The sequence below is a fragment of the Emys orbicularis genome, chromosome 6 (genome assembly GCF_028017835.1).
Source record: "Emys orbicularis isolate rEmyOrb1 chromosome 6, rEmyOrb1.hap1, whole genome shotgun sequence".
Lineage (NCBI taxonomy): Eukaryota > Metazoa > Chordata > Testudines > Emydidae > Emys > Emys orbicularis.
Genome location: NC_088688.1, coordinates 47,553,465 through 47,578,160, shown reverse-complemented (window position 1 = coordinate 47,578,160; position 24,696 = coordinate 47,553,465). Strand labels below are relative to the sequence as shown.

At 46.3% G+C, this 24,696-nt stretch overlaps 1 protein-coding gene across 1 annotated transcript in view; it reads right to left on the bottom strand.

Moving 5' to 3' along the window:
* Positions 1–17,171: 17,171 nt before the first annotated feature.
* ANKRD31 (ankyrin repeat domain 31) overlaps positions 17,172–24,696 on the bottom strand; it is a 119,393-nt gene continuing 111,868 nt past the window's right edge. The window contains exon 25 of the mRNA XM_065407031.1: positions 17,172–17,323. Coding sequence (XP_065263103.1) covers positions 17,172–17,323 — 152 coding nt within the window. The remainder of the gene's footprint in view (positions 17,324–24,696) is intronic.

Genomic DNA, 24,696 nt, shown 5'->3' with positions numbered 1-24,696 from the left:
AAACAGAAGTAACTCCCTCTAAGTCAATGGAGTTCCACTAGTAAGCAGTTCCTGTATAAGTGGGAAGAGAAACAGGCTTTGTTTCTTCAGATCAGTTGCAGGTACAAGCAGCGAGAAATTTTGCTCAGATGTTCAGTTTTTGAAGTTTTGATTCATATGTGTTTTGAAAGAAATATATTTCAACCTCAGAGGTGCTATTGTGATCAGAAAGGCAACATCGTAATTTGTGCAAAACCGTATGACATATATACACACACACACTATCTACACTCTACCCCAGCACTATATAAGAGGGGAGAAACCATTACAAACCTACACTAAGTTAACTGGGTCTTCCAGTGCATCTTCTTTTATGCATCTGTTTTTGGATGGAAAACTCCTTGCAGCAGGGATGGTCTTATTGTTTTGTCTTGCACAATACCCAGCACATCAAGGGTCAGATTTTCTAAAGCACTTAATAAACTTAGAAGCGTAAGTCCCACTGCTTTTCAATTGGACTGAAGCTTCTAAATCACACAAGTGCTTTTGAAAATGTTGGCCTATTTTCTCTTAAAAGTAATCTGCAATAATACTCATCTCAGTGTTTTCACTCTTGATTTACAATTACAAGGGGCCTAATCATCCTCTGAGACAGCAGCATTGGAACGATTTTTATGGTGGAAGTGCTGAAAGTCATTGAACAAAACTGTAAACCCTGTACATGATGGAAGCCACTTCAAGCTAGGTGGTGCTACCACACCCCCAGCACCGCTAGTTCCAACACCCATACTCTGAGACCCATGTTGCCATTTTTTCTTCCCCCTCCTCCTCTCTACAAAGTCAGAGATCCTCAAGTGGAGAGAGGCTGGGCATGTATTGCCTTCTCCAAGACTCACGGGAATCTGTAAAACAGTTAATGTAGCTTGAAGCTGAAAGAATTTTTTCACTGTCTCTCTCTAGACCTTAAAATCGCCATTCATGGGCGGGGGGAAGGGGCTATCAGTAGCTGCTGATGGAAGAAGCTCCCGCAGCATGGTTCCAATAAAGCTGTGCTACCTAGAATCCTAAAGGGATCATGGGGCTACAGAGCCAGGCTGAAGGCTCAGCGCCTATGCACAGATGTACCCAGCCTCACAGACCTCATAATATATGTGTAGAACCCTCTGTTCATTACACAGGAGGGCAAACCCCAGCCTCTGGAATAATTTAGGGAAACCTCTGTGGACCAGATCCTCAACTGGTGTAAATCAGTGTTTTTCTTCATGAAAGTAAATGAAACAATGGTGATATACATCAGCCAAGGATCTGGCCTATTATGTGGAACGTCATGGGTAATTTTATGCTCCATGACCCAATTCATGTGTTTTTCTGTGGGATAAGGTGATCAGGTTTGCAGCATAGAAAAAGAAGAGTTCACTAACTAACTCCTTTTCTCAAGGGGGAAAATGTTCTTCTGGCTAGATTAGCACTTAAGATTTTTTACCTCTACTAGGAAAAACTGGTCTTGAGTTTAACAAGAATAAATATACTAGGAAGCTAAGTGCTACTATAGATTAATGCACTAGCCTTTCATCTGCAGAGACCTAAAATCTATTGATAAAAAACAAATTTGAATGGCTCAGCCAACTCCTTAGTAAATTTTGGTTATCCCTTACAATACCACTTAGAATTTGGCATGATTAACTGTTGCTGCTCATAAAAAGGCCTAGGACTGGAACAGTAAGGCATGAGTGCTGCAGGTCAGACTGGAAGTGCATTAGCAGGATGAGTTTGGAGTAATCGGAATGCCTGACCACAGCCAGTAAAACCAGTTCTTCATTTTTACGAGCCTAACAGTTCTCCTCAAATTAATTTAAAAAAAAAAAAACATCCAGTATTCCTGTCAGAAATCTCCAGCAATACACCACTGACAAGAACATGGAATCTCCATCTTGAAGGAAAACTCTTGATATCTTTCACTAACTACAAAAAAGACCTATGATTTTGAATTCACTGCTCTGATCCTCCTCCCGCTTGCACCTACATGGGATAGGAGTAGTCAGTGACATTGCACTGGTGTGAAACTGATGCAGGTGAGAGCAGAATCAGGCCCACATGCACCCTCCCTCCCCTACCCCTCCCCCCCACACACATTTACCCTGTCCATTCCTGGTTTCATTTATTTCAATGGAGTGACAGATGTGGTGCATAGAGCTGAAGCACAAGCAGCAGTATAATTCCTACAAGCTATCCTGTAAATATGTACATACATCTTCTCCAGATGACAAGTTACAATTACAAATGTGTGGCTAATAAAGCAAACAAACAAAAGTTCCATGCCATTCCGGTGCAACACCTGGCACAGAATATTCATTATTAATTACATTTATTAATAAGTTTTCAAGGAGCATTCAGCACAGATACAGACTGTGGAGCCTAAGTTATGCAACTGTTTTTGCAACATTTGGCCATGAACTGTACATATTGTGCCAAAAAATGTAGACAGCACTTTACAGAGTAAAACATTCCTTGCCTCAAAGAACTTACAGTCTAAAGCAGTGGTTCTCAACCTTTCCAGACTACTGTACCCCTTTCAGGAGTCTGATTTCTCTTGCATATCCCAAGTTTCACCTCACATAAAAATACAAGTACAGCACCCTGTTACTGAAAAAATTGCTTCCTTTCTCATTTTTAACATACAATTATAAAATAAATCGATTGAAATATAAATATTGGACTTACATTTCAGCATATAGTATATAGAGCAGTATAAACAAGTCATTGTATGAAATTTTAGTTTGTACTGACTTCATTAGTGCTTTGTATGTAGCCTGTTGTAAAACTAGGCAGCTATCTAGATGAGTTGATGTACCACCCCCTCTCCCCTCCTCCCCCCACTTCTGCATACCCGAGTTGAGAACCACTTGCCTAGACCAACAGGGCACCGGCCCCCGCAGTCGGTATCAATGAGCGTAGCAGCAGCTCCCAAGGAAGTATTAGTTCACACTGACGTGGATGATAATTCTGTGCCAGCCGCTTCCCCAGAAAGGCATGTGATTGGTGTGTGTTGTTCACTTCATTAGATCTATTACTCCCCGGGGCCGAGCCGGGTTTACACCAGCCCCTGAATACTCACTAAGGCTTCTCGGAGCACAACGAGGACTCTGAAGTGCCCTGTCCCTGGCCCGGTAGCACCGGGCTTGCACACAGACAAACCAGTCCCGCTTTACCTTTGCGGCCATTTGGCTGAGCGCAGCACCCCATGGCTTTGGGGCCTCCCCGCGGGGTCCCTCCAGTCCGGGCTTCCTTTCACCGGCGACCTTTGCTCGTCCAGCGCCGCGCCGGGCCAGCCGGAGTCCCCAGGGGGCAGCCAGCGCTCGCAGTGGCGAATACCCGGACCGAGCCCCAGCGCGCCTCTCCTCCCCTTGCTCGCTCGGTCCTCCCCCGCCGCCAGCCGGGGCCCAGGGGCGGGCGGCAGAAGTTGCTGCTGCTGCCTCTCGGCTCGGCAGCTTTGGACACGATCCGTCACGAGCCCGCCAGCTCCGAGCCGCGGCGCGCCCAGCGGGGCCGAGCCTGTGCGAAAGTTTGGGGCGCCGAGTCCCGCCTCGCACACGGTGTGTAGCTGGCGGGCGAGGCCGCCCCGCAGGGGAAAGCCCGTTCCTTCGCAGCCCCGAGGTGCTCCCCACGGCTGGGGCAGGCCGGGCTCCCGCGTCCCCTCCCGGGGGGAACCAGGCGCGTAAAGTTACAGCGGAGCCGGAGCAGCCGAGGGACGGTGACCCCGCCTCCCGCGCGGGACCAGCCTTCCCGGCAGCGAGCGGCTCTGAGCCTGGCTGGGGGGTGGGAAGTTCCCGGGCCAGAGCGGAGGAGCCCAGGCTGCGGCCGCAGCAGATGTTAGCAGCAGGCGGAAGACAGCGGGGCTGCTGCTGCGGCTTGGGGGAGGCGCGCCGGGCTCTCCCGCGCTGGCTGCAGGGCGGACTGAGGTGACGGGAAAGGAGGGGCGCCTCCGCCTTCCTCAGTCTGTCCGGCCAGCAGAAGCGCTGGGACATTTCAGTAACAGCTGGAGCGGCCCGCAATCCAGCTGTGCCCGGACAGGCCGCGCCCCTTCCCGAGCCCCGGGAACTCTCCCCTGCCCCGAGCCGCGCCGCTGGGGCTTGGCTCCCTGGCGGCGGGGTCGCTTTTGCAGCCAGCGAACGCTTTGCACATCGTCTGGGGGTAACTGTGCCTCGACGCTGGTCACCTTTTGGTCTCAGCCGTGGCGAGCCAGAAAGGGGAATCCCCTGCACCCATCACCCCACGCCCGAGCCCTGGAGGAGAGGACCCCCCTCCCCCATTACTTTGGCAATCAGGGAAGTGATGAAGGTGGGAGGAAGTTCAGTGCTAAACTATTGCCTTTTAAACCGGGTTACTCATTCACAGCCTCGAGTCTCTATCCCAGCTGCCAGAGCACAAAACCCTGTAGCGGTGAATCTATATACAGCTCAAGTAACGCCTTTCTCTTCATGTTTGTGACCTAAATCTGGGAGTAGATCTGCTTAGAAATGTTATAGCGGGCTTGTAGAGAGGGTGCGTCCCAGCAGGGAACCACACTGCCTCCCTTAGTCCTTGTACGGCCCCTTGGGGAATCAGTCGGGGTGCAGGAGTCCCGGCTCAAGCTCAGGGAGGGGGCTGAGCACACACAGGTAACAATTAACAGATAACAAGCCCCCCGGGATCAGGGCGGGGCAGTAAAGAGTCACAGCTCAGGCCCTCAGGCAGGGGCTGAGCAACCACAGGTAAATAGCACACCCAGGCTTCAAGCGGCCTGGGAGAGGGGGGACACAGGCTCTTCCACTCCACTGCAGCCCAGGGCCCTAGCAACAGCCACAAGCCCGCTGCTGTGTCAGTGGGGATCCTGGCCACAACACACTGACATGTTACTCGGGTCTGCCCCCAGGCTACTTCCCAACTCCAGCTCTAGAGGTACCTGAGTCAAGGTGGTGTCCTCGGGAGGGGGGGCTCAATCACCATTGGATCCTCGAGGTAGCTGGCAAGGGGTAGGCTCAGCACCTCTCCCACACGCTAGTCCGCGTTGAGTGTCGGCGGGTCAGGCCAGTCTCCAGGTCCATTGCTGGAGTCTCCCCAGCGGGAGCTGGGCCAGTGAGCTCTGGGGTTGAGCTTATACTTGCTGTCCGGCCTCTGACCCTGTGGGGGCAGGCTTGGAGTGTTCTGGCTCCGCCCACTCTGGTGTCTGGCGGAGCTCGTCCCTCTTTGGGGCACCGGGGAACCACACTGCCTCCCTACAGGGCGGCTACTTTATTTTTAAAAGGATTCGCTTTTGCACAGGGTTTATGATGCTGACAGTCACTGAGATAATGTGAATTGGCATCAATCCTCCACTAACACAGGCTGTTTCCTCTCCAGATAAGCCCTAGGGGGATCCTGAAAGTTATGACAATGTGAAGTGTTGACTGGGGAAAGCAACCATTTTGTGTGTGGAAACACGAGGTTTGGCTAACCAAGTCTTACCGAAACTGAGATGAGGACTCACATAGGGTAAGGAGCTGTCCCATAAATTCTGGACACATTTTTTTGGTAACTTTCAAGTGCCCTGCCTCTCCCCCACCCTCCCACATACACTTTGTAACCAGGACTGCCAACAGCAATGGGCAGAACAGTCAATGGGCCCCCTAGAAAGGATGGGCACGGAATCCCCTACAGTTGGGCCCAGGGGAACCTTCACTTCCTTACAGTCTCCTGCTGAAGGAACAAAATGGACACCGTGTAGAATCAAGCATGTGGGTTTATTATGCACAGCACTGGCAGAGTGTCACGTTGCTTATTAGGCTCAGAGACACTGCCAAGCAATTGATTACAATGGATTATATGGAACCTTTATGGGTGGAGGGAAATGACCGGGTAGGAGGTCCTGAGCCCCTGGATAGGTCGAGCAGCAAGACAAGAGAAGCACAGTAAGCCAATACTTTAAAGATTACATAATGTCTCCGCCCATGGTTTCAAGTTAACATGTAACCTATGTACTAACAATATGTGTTTTCCTTTAAACAATGTATAAAGTGTAGAAGTATAAAATATATATGTTGAATTCTGATTTGGGGTCCATAGGAACGAGGTAGCTCCTCTGATTGTCCAACAGGTACATTCCTGGGGGTTAAAGCAAAAAGACATTGAAAAGTACATGGCAATAGAAATTGTTTTTTTCAGGTTGCTCATTGTGTTTCTAAAGGCAGACACTGGCATCTGGGAGAGAGGAGGATGCACCAATGAGGAGGGAGGATGTCATATCTCATACTGAGATGTTTGAACCTTTCCATGAACTCAAGGTAGGTATGTGGGGAGGGCATGGCTATCTTTTCCTGCAGAGGAGTGGACATAGACACAGCCACAGGGCCCCTTTCAATCCTTTGGTCTGTTTGCAGCTTCAGATAAGAGTGCCAATTACTGCTCCCCATCTGAAGGTTTGCTGACCATGCTTATCTTAGTAAAAAAGAAGGTTGTCTCTTGTTTGTTCTGCTTCTCTTAGCTAATATTGTTCACTGTTTGCTAGGCCTTAGGACTCTGGTCAAGCTCTGGACTTTGGGCCTGTGAAAAGTTGCTGACATAGCCTGTGTCAGGATTTTACATACACAGCACATGGATTTTGGCCCTTCATCTACTGTCTGTGTTTCTGTGGATCATTTTCTCTAATACACATTTACCAACCTCAGAGATCCTAACTTTCAGCTCTTCCCCATGGGTATCCATCCAGCTGCCTTTCCCATCCACCTGGGACTGGTGCAAACTCCAGAGCTGCTTCAGAATTTGTTTCTCAGATCCCTCTGTCTGGAACCTACAGTGCAATGTCTCAACACTGAAGAATTCTCCCCCCTTGCTTCTCCAGCCAGGAGTAACCTGATGCCCTAGTAACCAGGTGAGATCTGCCCCCCCCTTTAAAAAAAAAAAAAGGTATTTCCAGACAACTGGTCCAAAAACTAGGAATGTATCCTAAGGTACTTGAGCATGCAGACACCATAACTCAGGTCCCAGCAGGAAACCATTACAGCTGTTATTATTTATGCATTTGTATTACAGTAGCACCTGTGGGTCCCAACTGAGATCAGGGCCCTATTGTTCAGGGACACTCATGGAGACAGTTCCCTGCCCTACAGAGACTACAATCTAAACAGACAAGACAAAACAAAAGAAGGATTGCTATCACCATTTTACAGATAGGAAATTGAGACCCAGAGAGATTAAGTGGCATTCTGCCCCCCCGAACCAGTCCACAAGCAGCCAGATAATTCCCCTGCCATAGGCACTGCATTGTGCCATCATAGGCAGCCCTACACAGCCCCCACTGCACACTCCAGCTGTGGGAGGCAGGAAGTCTAGGACAGATAATTGAACTCAAAGCTCCTATTGCTGTACCCCCAGGACCATCCTTCATCTCTGTATAAAAATTCTTCCCAGAAATATGTATGAACTTCCAAGACATGACAATAAATACACTGAAAAGCAGTCAAGCTGTTCCTGTTCCTAAAGCCTACAGCTAAAAGAACCCCAACACTCTGCATTTGTGGCACACAATTCACATATGTAAATGATTGTGTACAACAATCTGAAAAGGAGGCCAAACTGTTTCCTTTAAAAATATAGCGCTTTATGCCTAAGTTTAGGGGACACTTAATATCATGTTGCCTAAAGGTTAGAGCAGCACCCTGGGGTCTATCTCTGTCTGTGCCACTGATTCATTGGGTTTCCTTAGGCAAGTCATTTAATCTCTGAGCCAAATTCATTGTGTTCCAGATAATCTCCCTCTGCCAATTTCCCATCCAGAACATGAAGGAAAATCCCAACTAAAAGTCTGGCTGAAACAAACAAAGGACTAATATATGGGAGAGGGAGAGTCCCAACATTAACCAGTGACCTAAATAATTATTACATTTACCTACTGTGCACTCATGGGCTTTATAAACCCACAGCTGTGGATGTATGAACATTCTCAGGATAATCCCCCAAGGCTTGTATGTCCCTCTTTGACATGTTACTTATGCACCAGTTGGTTGAAGCACTCTTTGGAGTGTTACATTCTTATTCATAGATTCCAAGGCCAGAAGGGACCATTGTGACATCTAGAGAGTCTGACCTCCTGCATAACAAAGGCCCAGGAACCTCTCCAAAATAATTTCCACAGCAGATCTTGATTTAAAAATGGTCAGTGATGGAGCATCCACCAGGATTATTATTAGTGAGACTCCATCACTGTTCCCTTTACAACAGTCCCAACAGCAACACATCCCCACCCCCAGCTACCAGCCCTGACCGCCAATCATCCCATCACCCCCAAACCATCTCCAAATACCAGAGATAATCCCCTGTGATCAGAGGCATGACCCCAAAGAACAGCCAACAGCCCCAAATCAAAATAACCTCAACACCCCCCCACACACACACACTACCACCAGCCCAGCGCTGTCACCGAAACACCCTCCCCTCCCCTGGCGGACCCCAGACAAAGCCTGACCAGCGCCTTTGCTGCAGATGTTGGACCAGCGGCTGCTGGATCCTGAGTCCGATCTCTAGTCCTGTACCCGGCTCTGCCCCCCGCCGCCCCTGCCTACCTCTGCCCCCCTTTTCCCTTCGCAGCCCGGTTCCTCCGCCCCCGCTCCCCGAAGTCCCGTGTCCGTTTCTACGCCCCGAGCTCGGCTCCCCCGCTCTGCTCCCAGCCCGGCGCCCCCCACCGCTCACTCACATGGATGCAGAGTTTCACTCCTGGATACAAAGTTGCAGAGATCGTTGCCGCAGCCGGGCGGCTCCTCCCTCCGGCCGCCCAGGGCCCCTCCTGCCCCAGCGCTGTCCGGCGGGGTGCACGGAGCCTCGGGCGGCCCGCAGAGCTGCCCTGCAGCCCGCGGCGGGCGCTGGGACTCGGGAGGGCGCGCCTAGGAGCCCTGCGGCCCGCCCTGGCGATTTAAAAGGGTCCGGGGCTCGCGGGCCCTTTTAAATCGCTCGGACCCCTGGGAAATTGCCCCCTCCCGTCGGCGGGTTTGTTTGTAACACTGAAACAAAGCAAAATTTAAGGACCCACCCACCCCCATCATATAATTTATGGACAGGCCCCAGCTCTAAGTATGAATTTGGGCAAAAGTGAAATAATAATAATAAAAAGATATAGCTCGCCCACGGTTTTTAGTTATTCTGTCTTTATTCCGATATTTTCCTTGATGGAAAAAGTGGCTTGTTTAAATATTTTATTCCACTTAGTTGTTCATTACTTGAAACCATGGGAAAGGAGGAACATTCTCTCGCCTAATTTCCTGTCAGTTTTCTCTCAGCAGAGCAAGTCTTACAACTGTTCTGAGGATAACATGCGACTACAGGGCCCCAGTTTGTATGCAACAGCGAGTAGGGAATTTACTTATGAAAAGAACGGGGGAAGGAGTTACTCGCCCGATCTAATCTGTAATGAAAAAATAAGGGCCATGAATCAGTCCCCAGGAAATGTTAGTCTTTGAGCCAGGAGACAACTAACAACACTTAAATGCAACACATTTTAAATTAATAAAATAACTTTTTTTTACAACATCTAAAGGACACGTGGAAGTCACTGGCACAATATACTGTTGAGACAAATGCTTTGTCTAGACAGGACAGTATATGCAGTTTAAATGCCTTCTGACGTAAATCGGAAAAGGTACACTTATACTAGAATAAGAGCACCCACATAGGTGGTTACACCTCTTAAACTATACATGTATAATCAGTGAAACTTTTCCAAGGCCAAAAACTCAGCATACAAAAAATACAAATAAAAAAAGCTTTAGTCCCCTCTTTCAATTGCTGCACTACCTTCCTTAAATCCACTGTATCAAATTTATTATCTGTATTACCTGAATGCCAAGTCATAAACCAGGACCCCATTGTGCTAAGGGTTTGGCAAACACTGCCTCTCCCACAAGGAGCTTACAATTTAAGTATGAGACAACAGATGACAGTTCTTATCCTTGTTTCCAAGGCCCTGAACAACTCTGTGGTAGCATAAATAAAGATCCCTTCTCTTATTGTATCCTCCATGTCCCTTCCTCTCCACCAACAGTCTCACTGGATTTTTTTAAAAATTTAATAACTCAGTTCTCCACTGCTGAAATAAAAAAGGAGGGAGACACTACTTTCCAGATAAAGCTGAGGGACACTTGCTGAAATTATTTATACTTTGCTCTTAAAAATAAGAAACTGCTAGTGGGGCTATTGTTAATATACACATATGGACGTTTTCTGAGCAAGTAGTCAACCTAAGCACCTCTGTATATTCCAGCCAATAAACCTGGGTAAAAAAGAGGTAATCTGAGATGCTTGGACCCCAAGTCCATTTAACAATGAGTAGATGAGGAACAGGAATTTAAGCTGACTGGCTGCTGGACAGCCTGCCTCATCCAAGAAGAAGGCAAAATGGCATCAATCACTCCTGCCTTTTTGTTTCTATTTTTTCTTCCCTTAATTTCTTTCAATTGTTTAATCGTTAAGTTTTTCCTTCTGTCTCAAATTAGGACTTGAAAATCAGGGTGAAAAAAACACACAACTCTGTGACATAATTGTAAAAATACTCAACTAAACATTTACAGAGCCAAAATCTGCAGTGATTTGCACCCTATGTAACCCAAGTGACTGGGTTTGCAAGACATGTAACTCAGCACAGAACCAAGTCCCTGTTGTTTGTTTTCTCATTTCTTTACTATTCCATTTCATATCTAATGTTTGCTTGCTCCCTTCAATGTATTCTCTCATCTTTCTCTTCTCTTCCTGTCTCTCTCTGTCTGTTTCCCTTTTTCTGGAAAATGTAACTGGGCCCACCAATTCTCAAAAACAATCATGGTTCCTTCTTGTGATGCTGGCAGACTAGGTGCCAGCACATGCCAAGGCCCAAGGCCTCACAAAACACTGACAAATACATACCTGGGCACCAGTCTGGCTTACCTGTGGGATAGTATAGTTAAAATAAAAATTAGTGTTATAAGAATGTGTTTAGTGTTTAGACTTAATGGAATGTTTGTAGGATGCTGCATGTATTAATCCTACTTATACTATCTATATCCCCTGGCAAAGGATAAGATTTTGTAATGGAAGTCACAGAAACTACAGATTCTGTGACTTTCAGAGACCTCTGTGACATTTTCCCTTCACCTTCAGCCCTATGCAGCAGGCCCCACAGCTTTCAGCCACCGTGGGGCTCGGGCATCAGTCATCCCCCCCATCAACCCTCCCCCATTATTTATTGTAAAAGTAACAGACTGGTCGCAGGCTTCCATGAATTTTTGTAAATTGCCTGCATCCTGTCCATGACTTTTACTAAAAATAACCATGATAAAATCTCAACCTTACTCATGGTCTAAAGCAGGGGTGGGCAAACTACAGTCCGCGCGCCGCATGTGGCTGTCAGACCTTTTGATCCGGCCCTCGAGCTCCATTGTCCCGCTCCGGCACTCCAGCCAGGGAGCGGGGTAGAGGGCTTGCCCCACTGCGCCCATCCAGCGCTTCTGCTGGGAAGCGGGGTTGGGGGCTTGCCCTGCTCCAGCGCTCCAGCCAGGGAGCCGCCTGCCCAGTGCTCCTGCTGGGGAGCAGGGTCGGGCAAAATTTTTGGCCCGAGGGCCACATCTGGGTATGGAAATTGTATGGCGGCCATGAATGCTCATGAAATTAACAATTCAGAGATATTCAAATAAACTTCATATAATAAAAATACGTTTTAGTGGAAATAAACATAAAACCTTACTTACTATTATAAATATACCATCATAACAATGTATTACAATAATTAAACCAAACTTACCTCCTTTCCATGCCCTTTCTCTCTAGCCTGGATTTGTCGGGGGTCAGCGTCCAGTCATTGGAACTCATTGAGATTCACCAGCCCCCTGCTCAGAGAAATCTCCTCCCATGTAGGTCCCGACAGCCCATAACTTTGAAAACTGCCACTGAGCACTCCCATGTCAACTACTCTTTGTTTTATCCTCAACAATGGAAAATGAACACTACTAAAACATCAGAGTCACCTAAGCCAACAAGTAGCAGGCACGTGGGCTTGCACATTCCAGGCTCTGATGGTGCCTGAGGCACATTTGGGTTGTGCAGCCAGAATAACATACGTGCCCTCACGCCCATCACGCAAGTCCTTAACACATGGGAGCGCCAGGTGGGTGGAGCAGGGCAAGCCCTCTACCTCGCTCCCCAGCTGGAGTGCCAGAGCAGGGCAAGCCCCCAATCCCACTTCCTGGCTGAAGCACCAGAGCTGGGCAATGGAGCTCGAGGGCCGGATCAAAAGGTCTGATGGGCTGGATATGTGCCCACCCGGGTCTAAAGTTATACTGAGTGTTTGCATTGTAAACCTCTGTAATTGTGTAACTCACCAAACAGGAAAAGAAGCATTAATTAAGGTAAAGGGCTTATCCTGTACACAAGATGGCCCACTGAAGGCAAATGAGGCATTGTGTATCACCAAAGGACACAGACAGACCTTGTTTACTGCATTCCTAACTCCCTCCAGGAAGGGGAGACCTGTGCATGATTTCATCCCATAAGCTTGGATTCTGGGGTGAAGGGGATAAAAAAAATCCCTGACAAGGAGAAACTTGGTCTCTTTCTGCTGTCTGAACTCTGAGGGGCAAAGACTTCTAAACATACACAAGAGATCCTCATGCTGCTTGGCATAGGTCAGCCCTAAAGGACATATAGAGTTGCTTATTATAGAAGTTTATATCACCTTTTTAAATCTAAGACTGTAACTCATTTATGTTTCCTGTTTTAACCTTGTAAATAATTCTCATTTCTTTTTGTAGTTAATAAATATTTAGTTAGTTAATTACAGGATTCATTACAGGTGTTGTCTTTGGTTTGAGATCTGAGTACAATTGACCTGGGGTAAGTGACTAATCCTTTGGGACCAGTAACCCAAATATTATTGTGATTTTTGGTGTAAAGTGATCATCTATCACATAATCCATCTTGCGTGGGTGGCAAGATAGACTGGAATGCCCAAGGGGACTGTCTGTGACTCCATGGTAAGACTGTTGTAGTGCTTTAGGAGTTCACATTTGTTACTGGGTGGGTGAAATCTAATTATAGAACTTACAACCAGTTTGGGGTTTCTGCCCTGCTTTTTGACAGTCTGCCCTGAGGTTGGCACTCATGGTCATGAGCCACTGCAGACAGCGTGCCATTTGTATCTTTGTCTCATTCAAAATTCACTCTCCCTTCCTAGCTTTGTTGCTCATTCAAACTGTACTTTTGCGGTACAACTTGAGCTCTTAGAGCAATTTCTAAAGGTGTTTAGGTGTCTAAAGATGCAGAGACATGCCTGGTGGGATTTTCAAAAGTGTCTAGATTCCTAATACCTATAGGATTTAGGTGCTCAGATGCTTTTGAAAATCCCACTAGGCATCTGTCTGCATTGTTAGCCACATAAATACCCTTTAAAATCTGGCCTTTACTATCCCATGTCTCTTGATTTGCTCTGTTCATTCTGGGTAAAATTCACCCCTGTGCAGAGGGCCAGTGCACCACTTCCTGTATAACGCTTGTGCTAGCCCTCTGCACTGGTTGAATTTTATTCTGTCCTTTTTGTTTCTTGTTCCATTGTCACTTCTCCCTTACTTCCCTTCCCTATGCAGTTCTTCCATAACCTATGGGCTGTGTTATTCAGGAGGTCAGACAATCGTAGTAGTCCCCTTCTGTCCTTAAAATCTATTATTCTATATTTTATTGTCTGGTCCCCAGCTGCTTTCTTATGTTCCTGTCTCTCCCTCCTTATTCTTTTGTCAATCCCCTTTGCTTTCTTCCTCACTTATTTTCATCTCCCCTTTGCCTCCTTGACTCTTCCTGGCCCCTGAAATCTCTCCTTTTTTCCTTACATGAAATATTAACAGTGATGGGGGTATCAGCTGATTCCTCCTCTTTGAATTCTCCTTCTTGGCTCCTCTGCTCTGCATAGCATGAGATGTACATTCATTCAGAGCATAGGAGAAGAGAAGTCATTTACTAAATAAGACGAGTCAGCCAGCTGCTGAAAGCAGAAGGGTCAGGAGGACTAGCCACTACTGTCTGTCACCTAGGGTGTAATGCACCACATTAGATTTCCACTAGAACAGGGGTCTGGTGATCCTGCATGTATTGCACAGTGTCCAGGACCAACTGTGCTTCTTTAGCATGTGATTGTAAAGGCTTAAATTTTAATGTAAAACCATAGTTGGAATGAAAAATAAAGCATTTACAAAGACACCACCCTTCTCATGTCCTATTTCTTTAAGTTATGAAAAGAGTATGGATTTGGAAAGTAGAAAACTAGGTTTACTAATTTTATTAATTGGTAGTTAGGCCAGATTAATTTCTTGCTGTCAAGCTAACACCTTAACTCTATTACTTGCTTAAAGTGCACATGTGAACACTGATAAAAAAAAATCAAAGAAAATTAAGCTTTTTTACGTTCACATACAGAATCAGTAAAAAAACAGCAGTTTACAAATACTTTGCCTCCTTTTCCCCTCACCTATGAATCAGCATGAGATCCAGTATTTTTGTCACCACCTCTCAACCTGCAATTTGATCATGTGCAATGTTATTATATTATATTATTATTATACTGACTAAAATAAAGTGTTACTGTCAAGACCTTACAGTTTTTGTTAACAATTTTATTTATAACAAGGAAAACATTCAAAATAAACTGACAAGCAGTACAGTAGGTCTGATAGTCAAAGGTCATTTTTTAAATAAGATGGTAGCCTCCTCCAAACAAGACAGGAACTATATTTGAATAACCATTTACTTTAAACTGATTTTGCTTTCTATTCTTCTATTGTAGCAGCTAAGAAAAACGGTTTCTCTCTTTTCTGTGTGGAAATTGACCTTTATTAAATACCTACCACTCAAAAGCCTTTAACTTTTTGGCTTCATGACAGTTTGTATTTTTTCAATCTTTAAGGCCTTATCAATCAATGACTACTAATGCATGACAGGGCACGGTATTAACACACTTCCCATTAGAAGCATCCCTCTCCTTCCCCTGTATCAAGTTCATGCCCTGATAGTCTCCTTTTGCCTAAGGCAGTATTCAACTCCCCTTCAAGACAATAATTCACACCCCAATAACCATTACAGGCTGCCATGTTTTGGCATGAGTCTCTCACTCTGTCCCATTCTCTGGAATTAACAGTATTGGGTGTTACCTTTGCAACTTTTCTATTTCTTGTAATCCAGGGAGTGAAAGAGCAAGAATGCAATTTGAATGCATATCACTCTCGTGATAATAGTCAAATGTTGTATAAATGGGGATAGGGTGACCAGACGTCCCGATTTTATCGGGACTGTCCCGATATTTGCTTGTTTGTCCCGCGTCCCGACCGATGTGCGGTCGGGACACTGGACAAACAAGCAATTTTGCCCTCCCGGAAGGACTCTCGCCCCACCCCCACCCCAACTCCGCCCCCTCCTTCCCCCATTGGCTCCCTCCCCAAATCCCCGCCCTGGCCCCGCCTCTTCCCCAAGCACGTGGCATTCCTCCTCCCTCCCAGGCTTGCCGCTGTAATGGCGGCAAGCCTGGGAGGGAGGGGGTGGTGGCCGGCTTCCAGTTCCCGGAGCTGGTGAGTACGGGCACCGGGCGGGCAAGGGGGCTGCTCCCCCAGGAGGGAGACGGGCGGGCTCCGGACCCCGGCAGCGGTGGGGGAGAGCGGCTCGGGGCCGCACGAGTGGCCATGTAAAGTTTATCGGCTCGGGGTGGACCCCGGCCAGTCCTCGCCCCTGTAGGGGGGTGGTAAGGAGCCGAGTCCCCCCCCCCCCCCATCCTCGCTCCTCAGCTGAGCCCCCCCCCCGTCTCCCTCCTGGGGGAGCAGCCCCCTTGCCTGCCCGCCCGGTGCTTCCAGCTCCAGGAACTGGAAGCCGGCCACCACCCCCTCCCTCCAGGCTTGCGCTGGCATTACAGCTGCAAGCCTGGGAGGGAGAAGGAATGCCGCTCAGCTGAGGAGCCAGGACGAGGGGGGAGGGGGGGACTCGGCTCCTTACCTGGCCTGCGGTGGCCAGCAGGACATGCTGGCGTGGGGCGGGGACGCTACCCCCCTACAGGGGCGAGGAGCCGGCCGGGGTCCCCCCCCCAGCCAATAAACTTTACATGGCCACTCACGCGGCCCTGAGCCGCTCTCCCCCGCCGCTGCCGGGGTCCGGAGCCCCGCGCCTCTCCCGCTCGGCTGCGCTCCAGCGGCTCCTTCTCCGCGGGGCGGCGGGACGCGCCGCATGTGCCCGGGGCCTGCTAATTCCCCTGGCACCTGCAAAATGGCTTTTTTTTTTTTTTGCTCCGCGCCCCCCCCCTCGCCTCCCCCCGCGTCCCGATATTTCATGCATGTCAGTGATCTGGTCACCCTAAATGGGGAAGACTCAGATGTTTTAAAATTAAAACAAATACAAATCCTCAGGAGGCTGGGGCAAATTTGGAAGCTGCTGTTAGATAAAAAAAAAAAAAATTATTTTACTAGTAAATGACCTTGTTGCACTTTCTGCCATGCACTAGTGCTTCCACTGTCATTTCAGATTGGACACATCTGGTAATCAGAGAAACCCCACATCTGAGAACTTCAAATGGATAAAATTTTGCTTTTACCCACCCTGCTCCCATCCCCTTCCCCACCTTCTAGAAATGTTAATACATTTCTAGGTCATGTAAAGCAAAGCAAAGCAATTGGCTATTTTAAAAGTTGCTTATCTTAATTTTTGCTTAACAAAATTGCTTATATTGGTACATGGACCTTTGCAGTCATTTAGGGTGGCATGTGCTCAAGCAGACTGCCTCTAAAGTTAGATGCAAATTGACTGTCAGTGCTGCTTTTATCTGGACAAGTGAGGAAATATTCAGCCCTTGTATAAGCAGGTATAATGCCACTGAAGTCAATGGAGTTGCACCCCACCTATGCTAGGACTGAGTATGACTTATAAAAGGACTTTGTTCACCTCTACACTTCCTTGTCTCAATAGTAAAACAAAACATGAGTTCAGCATTGACAATTATCTTCAGCTGCTGCAAATTAAGTTTCTTGTATTAAATCCAGATACCGGGTAATATTTTAGTATATCTGATTTATATTCATACTACCAGGCTAAAGAAGCTATTTAAATGCTAGTAACAAGGCAATTTAATTCTAAAAAGTCAGTTTTACTCTTAACTGATGATGAAGAAAAACTGTTATAAATCAGAAGAGTTCTTAAAATCCAAAATTCTCACATTCCACATAGAACTTCCAATGCTGATCCATTATATGACATGGCAGAAGTTCCTCATTATTTATTAATACTATCTCATTTAACTGAAGAAAGCTTCTGGAATTTTTTACGGAGTCAGACTGGAGGGACGATTCTGTTGGGGGAAAAAAGCAAATGATTAAAAACACTACATTAAAATAAGGTCCAATTATTCCTGCTATTATTTATATAGGATCATAGGTGTGAATGACTCTTTACAGACATATAAACTGCGACAGATCCCCTGCCCTGGGATCTTACAATCTTAGGCCCCGATCTGCAATTTATAGTGAAAGCACATTGCTGCACCCATTGACTTCAGTGGGGCTGTGCATGGAGGCAGTAGTGCACCTGTACACAGTAAAGTGCAGGATCAGGCCTAAGGCTCCAATACTTGTCACCTGAGTATGTGCAGGATTGGAACCTTCTTTAAAATGCATAAAGTAAAGGAGACTGGGTAACTGCGGGTAGAATTTGGCCCTATGAGGTTTAGTTTGCATTATTAAAAACAGTATCAATGTCACATTATAAAAATTCAACCATGAAAGATGAAGCAAGGCAGCAGCTCAGCAGCAGTATGGAATTTGCTGTTCAAATCCAATAGTCAGTGAACTGAGGACTTTGGAAAGCTGTATTTTTTTATTTACTGTTTTATTTAGCCTTTCTTTGTTAAATACATTTGCCCGCAATATCACAGCTGCATGGCAGAATATTTTTGACAGGGCTTCTGGACACAACTATCACTGAAGGAGTAGGTCTACAATAACAGCGCAGCTGGAAGTATTGAAAAGGGGCTGCACTCAAGCATAGCAGCTGCTAACCATGGCAGAGTTGTTACAGCTAGCAGTTGCTCTTAGGAGGAGGAAGAGGGCTGGCATGAGAATAAGAATAAAAGTGGCACCAGAATGAAAAGCTCAGTGTTCAGTCCCTATTCAAATGTCCAGGGCTCTCTGGCCTTGTCTTAACAGACAAAAAGGATGTGTGCTGGACTCTTCTTAGCTCAATATCTTAACATGATTAAAAAGCCCCATTAAGATGCACACTGACACAGGGCCGCCCAGAGGATTCAGGGGGCCTGGGGCAAAGCAATTTTGGGGGCGCCTTCCATAAAAAAAGTTGCAATACCATAGAATACTATATTCTCGTGGGGGCCCCGGGCCTGGGGCAAATTGCCCCCCCGGCAGCCCTGCACTGACATATCTGAAGGCATGTTAGCTGGCCATGTTGTAACCTAGCCTCCCCCCTAGGCAACCACATGTCTTCAGATGTGTTAGCCTGCATCTTAATGGGGCTTTTCAATTGTGTTAAGCTAACTTGATTGAGCTAACACAAATGAAACACACCCTTTTTGTCCTTCAAGACATGACTTCTGACAAAAAACAACCCCACCCCACCCCCTCTGAAAAAAATAATGAAAGAAGGATCTTGCATGGTGTGAAAAATGGCAAAGCTCCTTTTGACTGCAATGGGACCAGGATTTCACTCAGTCCCTTAAAGATAATTCTTCAATACTAGGGAGACAAGGTGGGTGAGGTTATATCATTTACTGGACCAACTTCTGTTGGTGTGAGAGACAAGCTTTTGAGTTTACACAGAACTCTTCTTCAAAGCTCGAAAGCTTGTTTCTCACACCAACAGAAGTTGGTCCAATAAAAAATATTACCTCCCCCACCTTGTCTTTCTAATATCCTGGGACAAACATGGCTATAACAGCACTGAATACAATTCTTCATAGAATATCAGAGTTAGAAGGGACCTCAGAAGGTCATCTAGTCCAACCCCCTGCTCAAAGCAGGACCAATCCCCAGACAGAGTTTTGCCCCAGATCCCTAAATGGCCCCCTTAAGGATTGAACTCACAATGCTGGGTTTAAGCAAGCCAATGCTCAAACCACTGAGCTATCCCTCCCCTCCCAAAAAGGAGTCTTTCCACCCCTGATGGGACTTGAACCCACAATCTTTGACAGAGGCTTTGTCTTCACTACCCGCCGATCCGGCGGGTAGCAATCGGTCTATCGGGGATCGACTTACCGCGTCTAGTGAAGACGCGGTAAAATCGATCCCTGATCGCTCTGCCGTCGACTCCGGAAATCCACCTCGGCAGGAGGCGGCAGCAGAGTCGGCGGCAGCGCGGCAGCGGTCGACTTTCCCGCGTCCTCACCGCTAGGTAAGCCGACCTAAAATACGCAACTTCAGCTACGGTATTCACGTAGCTGAAGTTGCGTATCTTAGGTCGGACCCCCGCTGTAGTGTAGACCTAGCCTTAGAAAGCCATTGCCTTATCTATTAGGCCACTGGGGCCCTCATCCTGAGATGAAGGGTGGGGGGAAGTAACCACCAATAAACAGTGCTTTCAGAAGAGAAGAATTCCAGGGACCAGTCTCGAACCCACAGCGACAAACAGCCCAGACACAAAACCAACCTCACAGTCTTTCTACACAACATGTTCATTTCAGAACACAAGACACAGAAGAACAAAAAGTACTAAGGATCTACAATCTGATGTCCAGCATACATTCATATACCCTGGACCCCAGGCAAGCAAAGGCTGACAGCATCAAATAAGTTGTTTGTGTATCTCTGAAGAGGTTATTACAATGCTGTTCACACAAAGACCTTTACAACCAATCTGTGAAACAGTAGGCAGTAGCTCCAGAGGGAGCCACTCACCTTCCTGACTATAGATAATGTGTTAGAAAAATAACTGATAGAAATAGTGGTATTGGATGAAAGTCACAAAGTAGTTTGAAAGAGATCAGATTCAGACAGACAGACAGCTGTTAACCGCAGAGATAATTTTTTTATATATATAGGAACGTAAAATCTGCAAAACAATCTGGAGCTAAGGGCTATCATTTTTATAGAAACATAGGACTGGAAGGGATCTCCTGGGTCACTCTGTACAGTTCCCTGCTATATAACAGGTAACCCCGCTCATGAATTTATCAAATTCTATTTTAAAACTAGTTAGATTGTTTGCCCACACTACTTCAGTTGGAAGAACCTCTTTCCTCTGATGGTTAGAAACCATCTTTTAATTTTCAGCCTAAAGTTATTCATGGCCAGTTTGTATCCATTTGTTCTTGCGCCAATGTTTTCTTTTAGCTTAAACAGCACTTCACCCTCCCTAATGTTTATCACCCAGATGTATTTATAGAGAGCAATCATCTCCCCTCTCAGCCTTCATTTTGCTAGGTGAAACAAGCCAGCTCTTTTATTCTCCTCTCGTAAAACAGCCTCCCCATTTCCCTGATCATCCTAGCAGCCCTTTTCTGCACCTGGTCCAGTTTGAATTCCTCTCTCTTGAACATGGGTGACCAGAATTGTACACAGCATTCCAGATGAAGTCTTACCTGTGCCTTGTACAATGGCATTAATACTTCCCTCTCTACTGGAAATATCTCACCTGATACATTCTAGGATCACTTTTGCTTTTTTATGACCGCATTATGTTGATGGCTTATAGTCATCCTCTGATTGACTAATACACCCAGGCCTTTCTCCTCCTGTATGTTTCTAGCTGATGGGCCCCCAGTTTATAGCAGAATTATCGATCCAGCAGTAGCATCTCCATAGTTAAAATTGTATGAAATTTCCCATTATAAGGCTGATTTTGACCCCTTCTTCTAATTTGTTGAAATATTACTCCTTTCTCTATAAAATTTCCATATGTAGTTTCCAGCCAGAGAAAAACTTCTTCTCAAAGTTTGAAACTAATTAGACAAGGCATTTTTGAGATACAAGATTAATATCTCCACATTTGTTTTATTCATTAATTACCAACATTAATTACCAGTACACATAGCTATTTTAAAAAAAGTTTGGGGCTAATATTTTGAATGTAGCTGCTCGGAAAAATTAGAGTTCTGAGAACTCTATGAGGTTTTTGTAAGTGTTATAAAGTTCTTCAGAAGTTTTACAGAGCTTATAAGATCATAGTGTATGGATTGGAGTCAGTAACCTCTCTAAAGCAAATAGCTCTGGTTCAAGGAACTCTGAAGCTCTGGAGACCTTCTAAGCATTAGGAACTAAAGAGCTCTTAATGAAGGAACTGAGAATCTTAGGTAGACATGGTCTGCAGCCTAATTTTTAGGCCTTTTAGAGTGTCAGAGAAAGCATCCTTTCTGAGCCCTTTATCTAAGAATCTTCCCCCAAAAGCCGGGTTCTCTGCTTTAAATTGTCTAGTAGTTTCATGCGGCTCTACGTTCTTTAAAGGATAATTCTTCACATACAATTGACAAAATATCTCAGGCTATGTACTGAATCACAGTTTTCCTTTATCCTTACTAGCTCACAGAAGTTAGTTTTCCTACTCAGATAATTTATCTTCCACCTTCTCTGCAAACCAGAATGCATTTTGAGGGGTTCGTAGGCTATCAAGGTGATTGCCACTAAAAAACAAACAAACAAACAAACAAACAAACAAACAAAAAACATTACTGAGTGCTTTAGCAAGATTGTAGGATGGTGGACCCAAACATTTTAGCATGTCCCAAGGTGGGATGGTTTACCTTGGGGGGAAAACATCTGAATCTCTGCTGGTGGCCTGATAAGAAGTTCTTGGCCTGCTGGTTTCTGAAGCCATACTTGTAGGTCTGAAATCATGTGAGGAGGCTTTAGTCTTGCCTAACAAGCTTGTTTGATTTACTGGTTTGTAGAACCATACCTTTAGGCCAGAGACTGGATAAGGAGATACATTTGTCAGACAAGTTCCCCTGACTCTTCCTCAGGGCAAACAGCTGTCTCCACACTAACTATGAAGAGTTCAGCACCTTATTCCCTTTGCTCCTCAGTTTTTGTTTTATTTTAATTAATTTTTGAAGGATTTCTCTCCCTGGTAGCTGTTTGCTGTGACTGTCTCACAAGAGCATGTATGTCATGGAAGGAGGGACCAGCCATTGGTACATAAAAACAACAACAAAACCCACTGCTGATGAACTGGTAGCTGCTTTTGTGTTTGGTGGCATAAAAAAACTGGAACATATCCATTCAGAGATTATACTCTGGCCCTTTGCGAGTTTTTCTTTTACAAGAAAAAACTAAGGATATTTTTAGAGAAAATTTCAAGATAGACCTAAAGTTATAAATCAATAATTTGCAACAGCATTATTAAAATGTTACAATTATAAAGTCAAATGTGTGAAAATCAGAAAATGTGCATTTAAGGTTAAAACATAAATGTTTGGAAATGAGGAAATAGCTACTGTAGAAACTGAGTACAGTGTTCTAGCCCTTTTTAGAAAAGCATTTCTAAAGTCAAACCTTCTAAAAGTATAAAGATAGATTTAAGTGGCCCTATTGAAAGAATTTTCTTCAGCAGTTAATGACTTTGAGTGCTTCGTGGTCAAACTCACACTACAGTCCCACACTATCGGATACAGAGTTTGTAAATTAAATGCCACCATTCTCCCTTTAATAAATCCAACTTGAGCTGAGTGGATAATTGAGCTGAGTCACTACTCTCTTTAGTCTCATTGCAATCATTTTAGAAATTAATTTACAGTCAACAATTAGCAAAAAAAAAGTAAGCCTGTAATATATACATTCCAAACTAGTGCTCCTCAATTCTGAGATTCATGTCAGGGTATGGCTACACTTGCAGATGTACAGCGCTGTGAGTTAAACCTGCCTTCGTACAGCTGAGTAGGGAAAGCGCTGCAGTCTGTCCACACTGACAGCTGACAGCGCATTGTCATGGCCACATTTGCAGCACTTGCAGCGGCATTGGGAGCGGTACATTATGGGCAGCTATCCCACAGAGCACCTCTTCCCATTCTGGCGCCGTAGGTTGTGGGAAGGGGGCGGGGGGTGCAGGGCATTCTGGGTCCTGTCCCAACGCCCCGTGATGCATCACTTCGCATCCCAGCAATCCCTGTGTTTCCGTCCACATTTGGCGCCATCTTTCAACGGTTTCTGTGCAGCGCGATCTGTGTTCCGTTTCGGTCTGCGGGAAATGGAGCCCGAACTGCTGAGGAGTATGCTGACGAGTCTCGCCAGCATGTCAAGTTTGGCAGTCGAGCTATTCCTTAAGATCCAAAGTGACAGTGAGGAGTCCAACGATGATAGCGAGTTGCATAATGCGTATGACACGAAATTGCTTGTGGCATTCACGGACATGCTCAGCACCGTGGAACACTGCTTTTGGGCTCGGGAAACAAGCACTGAGTGGTGGGATCACATCGTCATGCAAGTCTGGGATGACAAGCAGTGACTGCAGAACTTTCGGACGAGAAAAGCCACTTTCATGGGACTGTGTGAGGAGCTCGCCCCCACCCTGCGACGCAAGGACATGAGATTGAGAGCTGCCCGGCCAGTGGAGAAGCGGGTGGCTATTGCAATCTGGAAGCTGGCAACTCCAGACAGCTACCGATCGGTCGCGAACCAGTTTGGAGTGGGAAAGTTGACCGTTGGAATGGTGTTGATGCAAGTTTGCAAGGCCATTAATCGCATCCTACTCAGAAGAACCGTGACTCTGGGTAACGTGCAGGACACTGTGGAATGGCTTTGCACAAATGGGTTTCCCTAACTATGGAGGGGCGATAGATGGGACGCATATTCCTATTCTGGCACCACCCCACCTAGCATCTGAGTACGTTAATCGGAAGGGGTATTTCTCTATGGTTCTCCAGGTGCTTGTGGATCACCATGGGTGTTTCATTGACATTAATGCAGGCTGGCCTGGAAAGGTGCATGATGCACGCAACTTTCGGAACACTGGCCTGTTCAGGAAGCTGCAGGCCGGGACTTTTTTCCCAGAGCGGAAGATCACGGTAGGGGAAGTCGAAATGCCCATTGTGATCCTTGGAGATCCCGCTTACCCGTTAATGCCATGGCTCATAAAACCCTACACAGGGAGCCTTGACAGCAGCAAGGAACGGTTCAACTACAGGCTGAGCCGGTGCCGAATGACTGTGGAGTGTGCTTTTGGCCATTTAAAGGGCCGCTGGCGATCTCTGTATGGGAAGCTGGTCTTGGCCAAAAACAGCATCCCCACAGTTATATCCACGTGCTGTACCCTCCATAATATTTGTGAAGGGAAGGGTGAAAGATTCAGTCAGGCATGGACCGCCGATGTTCAACACCTGGAGGCTGAATTTGCACAGCCAGAGAGCAGGGCTATTAGAGGGGCCCAGCACAGTGCTGCAAGGATTAGGGATGGCTTGAGGGAGCAATTTGAGGCTGAAAACCAGCAGTAATGTCTGGTGCCCTGCACGGGAGTGAAGTGCAGTGGTTACAATGTTAGTAGGAATCTGTGTTTGCTAAGCTGATTTGCAGTGCCCCCTGGGCTAAGGTATCTTTTACTTTATGCAATAATAAAGAATGTTTTCAAAGCCAAAAAATCCATTTATTGAAAAGAAAATTCATTTATTGAAAGAAACACAACTGTTTGGGAATCAGAAAGGGCAAGGGGGTGGGATGGGGAATGGTACAATCACAGATTTGCGTATGTCCTGTCTGGACTGCTGCGCAATGAGTGCTGCACTTCAGG